The 12,943-nt window shown below is 42.2% G+C and overlaps 1 protein-coding gene across 1 annotated transcript in view; it reads left to right on the top strand.

Moving 5' to 3' along the window:
- The first annotated feature begins 5,835 nt into the window (after window positions 1-5,835).
- The window catches only part of MYO7B (myosin VIIB), a 48,401-nt gene continuing 41,293 nt past the window's right edge, over window positions 5,836-12,943 (top strand). The window contains 9 exon segments of the mRNA XM_050712479.1: window positions 5,836-5,853; window positions 7,210-7,323; window positions 8,159-8,311; window positions 8,800-8,984; window positions 10,288-10,409; window positions 11,097-11,239; window positions 11,330-11,390; window positions 11,393-11,442; window positions 11,912-12,065. Coding sequence (XP_050568436.1) covers window positions 5,836-5,853; window positions 7,210-7,323; window positions 8,159-8,311; window positions 8,800-8,984; window positions 10,288-10,409; window positions 11,097-11,239; window positions 11,330-11,390; window positions 11,393-11,442; window positions 11,912-12,065 — 1,000 coding nt within the window.

The following is a 12,943-nucleotide window of genomic DNA, read 5'->3' as shown; positions in this document are numbered from 1 at the left end:
TATTAATTTCACCTGGGATTATCCAATTTTAATTTGTCACGTCTCTGTGCATTATTCATCAGCATAAAATGTACTGCAAATTACTCCAGTGCCTCTGTTACCCCTAGTTACAACTACAAATGCGTCTATGCCTCGCAGAGTCCCTTACCAAACTGTCTTCAGCAGTAAACAGAGTTGCTCACTCCTGGCAAACTGTTGTTATCTTTCCATATTCACACAGCTCAGTGATCCTGACCTGAGCTCCCCCCTATTCAGTCACAGGCACTTCTGTTGAAAAAGCCGGTAGCAAGCTGCCTGCTCGTCTCTCACTAGGTACATGTGTACTACAAAAAAACAAGGCTGCTTCTGCTTGGTATATCAAGTCTCTGTTCCTTTAGCTTACGTTTCCTGCCTCTTCAGTATGTCTAGACTTAACTGTGGAGATCCACCTCCCTTCTGATATGTATTTCAGCCATATGATGAGTTATGCTTTACTTCAGACCACTTTGAGTTCCCTGTGTTTCCATCTCATACTATTTACATGTTGTGCTAGTACAGAAATACCATAGTTCTCTCTGAAATAGCACTGCTACTGTCTTTCAGTCACAAATGTTAAAAATGTACTGTTCTAGAATGTGATTCTCTGCCCAAAAACATGCTGCATTTCGAATTTCAGCAGGTACGTTTCATTTGCTGAAGAAACATGTATGGCACCTTTTCCTGCAGTCTAACTGCACAAAAAGCTTTTGTTTTAGACTTCTACCTTGGCAGTATAAAGGTATATACTTTGATTTATTTGCTGATTTTTGACCTGCATCTAAAAAAATCAGTACTTCTTGAGAAGATGTTGTTAATCACATACGGCTTATAGACTTCTAAAAACTGTTGTATCAGAAATAAAAGTCTGTTAAAGAACTAGGTTGAGGCAAAATCCTCAAGTCAGAATGACTCGCACAGTTAGAAACTTAAAAAATGCCCTCTGCTTTGTGGTTTCCTGACTGTCTAAAAGCCTCTGAGCCCTGAAGGGCCTATCCTCTATTTCTGCTGTAAAACATAAACAAAACACTCAGGTAAGGAGGCTAACGTTAAAACACAAAGATGTAACACAGATAAGCACAATTTACTCCCACGTACTTACTCCTATGCTTGAATGCTTACCTCCAATTTCGCTATGGAACTACAGCTGGAACCCCAAGAATCTCAGACACAGAGGCTTTTTGTTATCTTTCCCATCACACATTGCAGCTAAACTGAACCTAGGAAACAAGAAAATAAGAATTCAGGCATTAGGTATACTAGGACATGTTCACAATTGTTCCACATTTTCACTTGCATATTTAATAAGAGTCATACAGAATAATGCATAGCAAGGCAAACCACCCACTGTGTACAATGTCCTGAAAGAAGGTAATGCAGTTAGGTTAGGGTGTCTAGAAAAAAACTCATCCCCACTGCTTGGGCTTGCAGTTCAAGGATGAAATGTGCCTGACTCCTGGCTACTTGCTCTAGCTGGAGAAACCCTGTATCTGCCTCACTCCAGGTATACTACCTTTCTGTTTCTTTCCCAGACATCACATCTTGTGCTGGAATTTAACAGCATATGCAAGAAGAGCACAGGATTGCTGAGAGTGCATTTGGAGCAACCAGAAAGTGGGAAACTCCTATAGCCATCCCGTCCTAATGTGGAAAGAGAGAAGTGGAGTTAACTTCCAGGGAGTTAACTTGCACCTAGATGCTGGAACACAGGGACAGAGTGTTTGTTAGGAGATAGTGATAACAAAACCAGGACGTTTTAAACAGACTACAAATCCCAGTCCCTTTAGATGTGTGTGTGACCATCAGTATTTCAGTTAAGTGCCCCGAGTTCTTTTTGTCTTGAGCTCTAGGTACTGTGAAACACAGTCCACAACAGTCCAAGTCCAAGTCCAACATTGACTGATGTGCATTTTCTGACCTTGCAGAAAGAGCTGCACAACACCAAAGGGAGAGATGAGAGACACAGGCCCAATTTCCACTTATCTAACAGGGTCACTCAAAGAGAACCTCAGGGAAGTCAGTGGTGTTTGAGCAGCACAAGACCAGATGTTAAAGAGTTTCCTACTGGGAGTGCTTTTCAGATATTCTGAAAGGATTCAGGCACAGAGGAGAGACTGAAGTTTAAGGTTCAGCCAGGCAAGAATTAGCCTTGCTGCTTACTGGAACACCTGACTTGTAGATGACATATATGCTGAACTGGGAGCAAAGTCCTGTAATAAATAACCGTGCCTCAGTTATTTCCGCCTTTGCGCAGCAGAAAACTTCCACTTGGTGAGGGATCCTTTAATGGCACCAATGCCAGTCTCACCTTCCCTTTCCTTCTTACTCCTATGCTTACGAAAAACAGGGAACTAAGTTGCAGAAACCATACAGTGAAGATTTCTTCTGGAGAGGTAATTTCCCATCTTGTGGGCTGCAAGTTGGTTTATTGCTGCATTACTTCAGAAAGAAAATCGACAGAGACAGCCAGGTGTTGTGGGAAAGCTGCCATTCAAGCAGGAGGGGGGTTGGTCAATCATGATTTATCTGGGAATAAGCATTTCAAGTGCTGAATCTGTGTAACCTGGGATTATTTGGGATCTCTTCTCTATATGTCCATTCTTGGCCACTGTTATATACTGGGTCTGGAAGTAGCTACGCCTTTGATCTGACCCAGCAGGGCTGTGCTTCATGTTTACTTGTAGCACTCCTCTTTGTTCTGGGTAGACATTTCTGCCTTGTTGCAGTATTCTGGTTTCTGGCTCAGGTTAGAAAGTACCTATCAATTGTGAGTCACTGTGGCTGACCGTGGCTCATCTTTGTCTTGTTTGCCACATGCTGTGATTCTGTACCACCAGGCTTCACTCATAGTAACAGGTCACCCCTTCTGGAAGCTAGCATGCAAATCCAGTTCCCCCATCATGAATAAGGACATGAGGATGTGGTCGTAAGAATAATTGGTCTTGAAAGAAGGAAAGTCCTTCTTGAGAGAGTGTAATAAAGAATGGGGAAAAAATGGCAGCCAGAAAGAATGTTGCAGTGCTAAGTTTTCAGAGGTGTGCAACAAAACTCAGAATCATCTTAGTTACAGATGAACTCTGGAGGCAGCTCTAGTCTCACAGGGAATTCTTAATATAGTCACCAGATGTTGTACTGTACACAGCAGTTGCTGTTTCTCCATGTGCCACATTTTGTTGTGTGACATTCTACTTCCCTTCCCATTATTGGGTCACACGTGAAAATTGCATTTAAAATTTCTGCTTTAAAATGTGCATTAGTGTTGGACTACTACTGCAATAGTCTGTCATCTCTTGATGACATCTCTTGATATTTTTTACCATGGTGTCACAGATACGTTTTGGAATTTTGATAACTGGTTATTTTTAACATATTTTGTGATGATTGTAAAGTGGTAAATTGTTCTGGGCTTGCTCAGAAACTTGTTAGATCCATGCTACTGTATAGCCCTTTATAGCCATGAATAGGGCACAAAGATCGTGCAGCTTGCCAAAGTACTTCCTAGTTTCCATTTTGCTACCATAACAACCTTCCTTATGTTTAGGACATTGATGTAACCCACACAGTGGTAGTATCTTGCATATAGGGGTATAATTGCTCCTTCCATTTAGTCTGAAGAAAAGGTGGTTTACGCACCCATCAATTTTAACTAAGGCTGTGATTTACGGAAGCTAGTTATACCTTCCCAAATAAGAGAGGTGAAAAAGTTGGCAGTTACAGGAAAGCACATGATAAAATGAGCCCTAATTCTCTCACTACAGACTTTTCTTCCAACACTGAATACAAAAGTTTATTAAAACACGAGGGAGAAACCGACATTGTCCCCAAACTATAGCTTAAGGTTTCTTTAATGCTGATTTTCATTTTTCAAGTGCATGAATTTCCAAAATCAAACAATTACTTTAAACACTTTTCTAGTAATTTAGTTGCAAATTTCTAAATCTCAGAAACTCCTATAGCTGCAGCATAAAATGATGATAAATCATTAAATAATTGAAAGTATTAAATGAGAAAAATAATGAAATCTGGGTACCTCTCAAAAATATGTATACAAAATATTACATAGAATTGTAAATAGTTATCATAAAATTTAACCATAACATTTTAAAGCCTGTACACATGATAAAGAGAAAAAAATCTCAAGGGTTTCAATGAAATTATTTACGAATTGTCCCATCAATCACTTACATTAATGGCACTGCAAACTGGGATTTTGATGATTATCTGTATAGCAAAGGTAAAAAATAGAACATTCAACTCAGTTAATCTTTGGTTTTCTTGTTTTTCACAAACGTTCCAGAGAACCTGTCCAAAATCCTAGCTTAATTTAAGGCCAGAACAAAATAACTTCTCAAAAGTCAATGAGAAAATAAGAAACTTGAATTTGAGTATAAAGACAAAACTGGGGCAGGTGTCTCTCTTCTTCATGGGGGCTGTTCCAAGAGATCACGGACTTAGCTAGAATAAGAGCCAAAGATCATTTTCTTGTCCTGTAGTGTCCACTTGTCTTCTTGTGAAATGGTTTACAAGAGGTTTGCCATCAAACAGGAATGTACAGAAGGGATGCAGATGACTCAATATGTCCTCGTTGAGCATCATCCAAGCAGGAAGTTGTAAAACCCGCTTGAGATAAATGCTAAGAAAACATCATTAATAATATATCATAAAAGGGTAGAAACAATTAAATTTTCGTCCAAGGTTAGCATTTTGCAGAACACTTTGCTTATTACAAGTATTTTATTCTTATTATGAACTTTGAGTTGAACCTTCTCATTGGGTGTGCTGGAACAATGGGTAAGGGGAGTGATCCTTTAGAGAAGTGGAGAATGGGTCACACAGCTGTGAGGAGTTTGTGAATATGAGGTTGTGGAGGCCTGGACACACACCAGCTACTGAATCACAAATTATTCATCAGCCTTACATTCAGGAATGGCTTTTGCTTAGTAGGAAGAGATAACAGGGAAAAACAAAACAAAACAAAACAAAACAAAAACTTATCTTTTGGTGGGGAGATGGACCTAGCTCACTTTGCAATGAGTTGGAGCCAAGAGCAGCAAGCAGAGGAAGAAAGAATAAATGAAGTCAAATCATTGTTAGTTATACGCTCCAGTCCTGTGGCTGTACCTGCCTTTTCTCAGATGCACAGGTTGCCAGCTGCAGGGACTGCACTCCTGGACTCACTGTTTAGCACAGGATCAGCAGACATGAACTCACCCAGGTTACGTTTAATAGAGCCATATGTGAATGCTTAATTTGTGTGCTCTGCTACAGAGGAGTGCTTCCTCATCTCTGATACACTGGAGAATGAGGGAATACGCCTTCCTCAAGTTACTGCAGAGTTTTCAGCAATTACTGGAGTTTTATTCAGTACTACCTGCACAGTGGAAGTTCGAAAGCCAGCTCACCATTATCAACTGCTAAAATAATATGGTCAACATCATGTTTTAATTCATTCCTCAGTGTTCTTTATCTGGACTGTAAGTCTGCATGAGTGATGAGAGATTACTCAGAGTTTTAAATGTGGTCTGCTTTCTAGGGCTTAGTCTCAGCCGAAGCGTTTCACACTCTGCAAACATTAAAAGTGAACTTTGTGAAGAGCCTTTGCTTGTGATTTCCCCCACACAGTAAAAGGCATCTAGCAGCCTTCCTGCTGTACCAAGAGTGGTAGCAAGCAAATCACAGTCCTGGAATCTTCCAAATTCCACCCGTAGTAGCCTATGGGAGAGGAAGCACCGCCTGTTCTGATCAAAGCCTGAGCCCTATTCTGGCCTAATGTTATGTTCTTCTTGGGACTGCAGGTTGCATACAGTGATCTGAAACATAATGGTCCTTTTCAGAAAGGTAAGTCCTATTCTTTGCTATTATTTACTGGTTAGCTGGGGCCCAAAGAGGAAAAAAAGGACCTTAACATCCTTGTTCATCTCAAAAAAAACAGCAGAAGTAACCCCGTATCAACAAGATATAAAATAATATCAATCTGGACTAAAAATGCAAAAGCGTCACGCCAACTTTGGGCTAGCCTGGCTGTGCTTAACGCTGAGCTGGTGACCTCTGTCACAAGGTGTGGTACTGAAACTGCAGATTACCTCTGGAATTTTATTCAGTGCAAATCGGAGCACTGTAATGTTCTTTATAACCTTGTGTGATGTTTACAGACATTTACGCTCCAGTTATTTGGTTTTAAACATAAGCCCATAAAGTATTTTAAGAGGAAAAATAAATATTTTTTCAGTAAAAAAATTGAAACATTGACAGTAAGTGCTATGTTCAGAACAAAGTTTGTATGCAACAAGACAGTCAGCTGGAAAGCCAGTTCCTCAGCAGGTGTAAGCCAGTTCATACCCCCTTGAAGATCCAGCCTACAGCTTTGTTCCATTTTCATTCTAGTCATTGGAGTACTTTTTTTTTTTGTTTGAATCTGAATTAATGCCTGGAGCAAGAGTAGGTATTACTGGGGAGCCTAGGGAGTACAAACAGGGCAGTAGCTCAGGCAACACAGCAATGGTGCTTATTCCTAGGAAAGGACAGCCATAGCTCACACCTTTCCTCCAGTGACAGCAGAGCTGTCCTGCATGCTGGCTCTGCAGGCAGGATGTTGCCATGACTCCACAAATGTAAAGAGGAGCTGGGCTGAACAAATAATGCATTTTTTTCCTAAGACAGATCACGGATGCAATCACATTTGTAAGTGATTTGAAAGATAGCAGAAAAATTACATGTAAAACTGTTGCAACGGGGCTCTCTGCACTTCCAGGCATCTAGTCTGTCCATCTTTTTTTCCCCAAGAATGCCTTTGTTTTCAAGCATCTCACCTGAAAGAATACCACAGCTACTGTGAGGCTGCCAAGGCACATTACCAGCATTCACGGTGCCACCCCCCCACCAATTTCTAGGAGGTAGTGGAGCTGAGTAATCACTGTCCTTGTAAAAGGCGTTATTTCCTCTTGTAATACAGCTGGGCTGGATGACTCAGGCAAAACCATTTTCCATGCCAGCTGTGGTGCTGGGAATAGTACTCAAAGATCCCAATGCTATCACAATTAGACTGTACTACCTGCAAGTGGTAAGAACTTGTCCAGTTAGACAGTGCAGAAGAAATTAAAGCAATAGAAAATTAAGACCAAGACATGTATGCATGTGAACTACGTGGCATTAAGTCTGTCACATTACCTGACAATGACTTTTCTTCCCCTGCAGGGTGATCATGTGTGGCTGGAGACTCAGACAAACAGTGAATTTAATGTCCCTATTGGGGCAGTTGTGAAAGACTCTGACTCAGGACGGATCTTGTTGGAGGATGATGAAGGCAAGGTGGGCTATGCTACAACTTTCTGTAGAAGATAAACATAAAAATCAAAAGTACAAAGTACGAAAGAACGGACTTATTGGATCAGACCAAAGCTTCATCTAGGCAAACAGTCTGACTTTGATAATGACTGGTGAGATACACTGAAAGAAATAATATAAAAATAAGGCCAACATAGGGTGATGCTTCCCTAGTATCTACAGATCCCAACAGTATGAAGATCTAGAGCTTCTTGAGCTAGTGGTTATAACCAAGTAGCTAAGAACAGGAAACGGACAAGCTACAATCCCTAAATTTAGTAGAGCTCTAGGTAAAATCATGATCCCACTAAAGTCTGTTGAACCGGAGTTTCACACCTACCTCAAACATGTTCTGGCTGTAATGATCTGACAGAACTGCACTGTGAACACTCATGATTTAGATTAGATGCCAGGAGGAAATTCTTCACTCAGAGGGTGGTGAGGCACTGGAACAGGCTGCCCGGAGAAGCTCTGGATGCCCCATCCCTGGAAGTGTTCAAGGTTGGGTGTGATGAGGCCCTGGGCAACCTGATCTAGTGGGTGGCATCCCTGCCCATGGCAGGGGGGTTGGAACTAGATCATCTTTAAGATTCTGTGATGTCCAGAACTCACCTACATGGCTTTGTTTAAGGTTTTAAATCATCCAGTCCTGTGGAGCAGTGCACCTGCTGATTTCTGTAGTTCAGTCAGCTGTTTGTTAGAATACGCTGGGTTTAGTGTGGACTATGTTCAAGCTTGCTCTGGTCTAACATGGTGCTTTCCTTTGTTTGCCTCTGGGTAACGGCATAACCCATTAAAACTTCTGCCTTGCCTTTTTCAGGAGCACTGGATCATGGCCCAGAACATGCACATGGTGCGCCCAATGCACCCGTCCTCTGTCCAAGGGGTGGAAGACATGATCCGCCTTGGGGATCTTCATGAAGCAGGCATGGTGCACAACCTCCTCATCCGCCACCAGCAGCACAAAATCTATGTGAGTGCCAAGGTTACCAGGCACGCTACTTCTAGCAATAACCTCTAATGCACCTTTAGTAGGGTGACCCGAGTTGCCTGAAAGCCTTCTTTCATGCATAGGGCCCCACAACCATAACTTTGCCCAGTGCAAAGTTCAGCTACATCTGCATCAGAACAGAAAAGCAGCTTAAAAATCACTACAAAACATCTTATGATAACACAGAAAAATGCCATGCCAATTTGAGCTTTTGTGTTTTAGCCTGAGACAGCGAGGTGAGCTGTGATTTGGCCAGGAGATTATAGTTATCATTATTCCTTCTGCAAAAAAAAGATACCCTGGGACATTTAGTAACAACCAGACCTTAGCACTTAGGCTTTACCTAAGTGCTGCTATGGATCTCCCAGGTTTCCCTCCTGCCTCTGCTTAGTATCACACTGTGAGTGCCTTTGGCTGTATTCTTGTTTGCAGGTTTGCTGCTAGAGGTAATGCTCATAACTGTTTTCCAGACTTACACAGGATCTATCTTGGTAGCAGTGAATCCATACCAGCTGCTGCCTCTCTACACAGTTGATTATATCAGGCTGTACTGCAACAAGAGGATCGGAGAGCTGCCACCTCATGTCTTCGCCATTGCTGACAATTGTTACTTCAATATGAAGAGGAACAAGAGAGACCAGTGCTGTGTGATCAGGTGACTGGACTCAGGATGAGTGGCAGAAGCCAAGTCTGGCATGTTTTTAGGGCACCTTTGAGGACATAGGAAATTGCATTTGCATCTTCCAAATGCAAAGGCACAGATAAGACTTGAGATAACAGTTTTCTCCCCTGCTACTTCATTTTCAGTCAGGGCTACAAAAGGTAGAACATACGCAAGGGATTTCCAAAGTCCATTGTTTTTCCCCAGACTCTTTGAAAATGGTGATACATTGTGCACATCTGATCCTTTGTGGTGTAAGGCTATCTTTCACCTTGGGGACACGATACTTGTGCTACTTGTGTTTTCTGCAGGGATTTCCTGAATCATAGAAACTCAGAATCATAGAATCATTAAGGTTGGAAGAGACCTCCAAGATCATCTGGTCCAACCATACTACTACCAATGTCACTCACTAAACCATGTCCCTAAGGACCAGGTCCAACCTTTCCTTAAACACCCCCAGGGATGGTGACACCACCACTTCCCTGGGCAACCCATTCCAATGCCTGACTGCTCTTTCTGAGAAGAAATGTCTCCTCATTTCCAACCTGAACCTCCCCTGGTGCAACTCGAGGCCATTCCCTCTAGTCCTATCACCAGTTATCTGTGAGAAGAGGCCGACCCCCAGCTCCCCACAGCTTTCTTTCAGGTAGTTGTAGAGAGCAATGAGGTCTCCCCTGAGCCTCCTCTTCTCCAGACTAAACAACCCCAGCTCCCTCAGCTGCTCCTCACAGGACTTGTGTTCCAGGCCCTTCACCAGCTTCGTAGCTCTTCTCTGGACACGTTCCAAGGCCTCAATGCCCTTCTTGTACTGAGGGGCCTAAAACTGCTAACCTGAAAACAGAGGGGAAACTTTCTTTATCCTATAAACACATAACATGTATCCATTTTCTGCTAATCATCAGTGTGAAGAATCAGAGTCTCATTGCAATAATACCTGACTATAGTACATCAACTGAGTTGCCTCAGCTAACACCAGCACTGAAAATCTGTCAATGTATTAAATAAAAGCAAGTGGTCATTTAATTTCTATTGGTACAGAATGTCTTTCATGGATTTGCTCATTTTTAATCAGAGGGAGAATTTAATCCTCAACCTTAGTCTAAAAAACAACTTAAATTTTAGCAGATAAGATGTTGAAAAACTACCATACTCTAGTCCTCCATGAAAGACAGCCTGATCTGCCATCCACAATGTAAATATAAGTAGGATTTATTTTTTCACCTTGGTCTGCCATTTGCCACCATAGCCAAAAAAGAAGAAATGAAACCATTAATGATATTGTTTCTTTATGCAGTGGAGAATCTGGAGCTGGGAAAACTGAAAGCACAAAGCTAATACTACAGTTTTTGGCAGCTGTCAGTGGCCAGCATTCCTGGATAGAGCAGCAAATCCTAGAGGCCAACCCTATTCTGGAAGGTGGGTTATTTAGCAAAAAGGCCTGATTTACCACCCTTATCACAGGAATTTTATGTCAGGAAAAATTCAGGAACAGACCCTTGAACTGCTGTATTTGCATAACAGCTAAAAACCCTAAAGTATTGACAACGTAGCGTAGAAATTCTCTAGATTTTTCTGCCATGTCCCCATTAGGTCCACAGCAGCTCCCATGCTGCAGGAGGAGGTGCCACCATAGCAGGTAACTCAGAACTGCAGGGAGCACAAAAGCCTTTGGAAAGGCAGAGACCTTTTGGTAAAGCCCCCTTGTTTGGCATTTGCACCAGATAGTGGAAAAGTGACTTAAGAATAGATACATCTGTAGGGTAGGTCCCTAAGACATCCATCTTTCTCAGTAGAGGGATCGGGTGAGTTCCCAGAAAGTCCTTTTGCAGGTCTTAATTAAGAAGTGCTCAGCTCCCTTGGCTGGTCAGATATAGTGTATATGCGGATCACCTGAATATATCTTTTAGGGCCCAATTATCTGGATGCACAGTATGCCTGCCTGTCATTTCAGCAGGGAGCCTTAGTCCATGTATTCTTTAGTACTTGACAGCACTATCATTTGGTGCACAAAATGCCAGCAGAAAAATAGAAGAGACTTAAAAATAGACACAATGTTCATTAACTGCAGTAATCAAGATACTACCTCTGCCCTTTGCCAATCAGCTTTTGGAAATGCCAAGACAGTTCGAAATGATAATTCAAGTCGCTTTGGGAAATACATTGATATCTACTTCAACCGCAGTGGTGTGATAGAAGGAGCCCAGATAGAACAGTTTCTTCTGGAAAAGTCACGCGTTTGCCGGCAGGTGAGGGCACTTGCAGATGTCCATTCTGCCTGCTCCTGTGTTACAAGCCTGTACTAACAAGGCTATATTGGCCTATTCCTTTCTTTCTAGGCTCCAGAGGAGAGGAACTATCACATCTTCTATTGCATGCTAATGGGGATGAATCTGGAGCAGAAAAGATGCTGAATCTGGGAACTGCTTCAGAGTACACTTATCTCACTACGGTAACAATCTCTGCTTTCTTCTCCATTATCCCTTTGCCATTTGCTTCTTCCAGCAAACAAGTACCATCAACAGGAGCTGCAGATGGGTAGTTACCAAGTATCAGCAGTCCTTTCCTTAGAGTACCAGAAGCAGTAACATCAAAAGTGCTGTGAGTCTCAGTTTCAGAGACTTACTGTAAGGTCCACCTGTCCACCACAGAGGCAGCTTGTGGCAGTTCAAAGCCTTCTGTCCAAGTCAGCCTTAAGAAACATAAAGGACATCTTAAAGCAGGTAGGAAATATCCCCCGCTTTCACAGGCACTTAGATTTCAGATGAATGCCAGGGAGAAAGCTAATCAAGTATGTATATCTTAGGAGAAAATGAATAAGCAGAAACAGTGTCAAAAATCCTCATCCTTATATCTGATATTTATATGATATGAAGAGAGACAAAAGATTTTCCTTGCCTGTTGAGTGTGGTGTCTTGCAGGGCAACTGCACATCTTGTGATGGCCGGAATGATGCAAAGGAGTATGCCCACATCCGCTCAGCTATGAAGATCCTCATGTTCTCAGACTCTGAGCACTGGGACATCAGCAAACTGCTGGCTGCTATTCTGCACCTGGGGAATGTAGAGTTTGAAGGTAAGCTCAGTATTGTCTGTGCTTGGTCTTTCCTCAGACTCAATGTTAAAGGCCTAGAGATGCTGTCTGCTTCCCCCTGTACAGCTTAGGTTGTGCTCCTCTGCTGTGTATTAACAGGCGGGTGGACAGGGTTGGAGGGGCAGGCAGATAAGCACCATTAAACATTAGGTAATGTTTTGAAAAATATCCATCTAATTTTGTCACACTCAGGTTTCCATGGCTACAAATAAACCCTTATCACGCAAACTGAAACACTAGATAATATAATGCCACGCTACATTTGCTGATTGTAGTGCTCCGCAAGCCAGAGGACAGAAGAGCAGTTGAGTCATGCTTGCTGTGGAGATGATAGCAGTCATTCTCCTGGCTGGGTACGGTGAACACCCACCCGTGTGAATGCAATTCTTGTATGGCACAGGTACAGCCTCATACACCCAGCAGCAGGATGCCAGGAGCTCTCACATTTTAGAAAAGGCCTCCTTCTCTTTGTGATGCAGAGGATCCAATACAGTGCTGCCAGCAGGGATCTTTGGAGTAATGTTGGCTGCTAAAATGGAACATTTAGACAACCTTTTTTGTCTAAATTTCCCATAAGCCAGATATAAGGAAAAAATGTTTTCAGAAACATTTTCTGAAGTCAGATATAACTTCTCCAGATCTCCAATAGCTACCGTTTAAAAGTAATAACCTTGTCAGTTTTGCTGCGACTTTTAGCCTGATGTTCAGGAGTTGTGAGGACCCCATACATGCCAGGATCCCTGACTGAAATCAGAACTCATCTTAGTAAAATCATCAAACCCGGGAGCTTCGTCAGGGAACTGATTGCTTTGTCACATTCCCAGAGCTATGGGGTTACAGAAATACGGCTGCAATAATAG

Source organism: Cygnus atratus, chromosome 9, assembly GCF_013377495.2.
Source record: "Cygnus atratus isolate AKBS03 ecotype Queensland, Australia chromosome 9, CAtr_DNAZoo_HiC_assembly, whole genome shotgun sequence".
NCBI lineage: Eukaryota > Metazoa > Chordata > Aves > Anseriformes > Anatidae > Cygnus > Cygnus atratus.
This window is presented reverse-complemented; position numbering and strand designations above follow the sequence as displayed.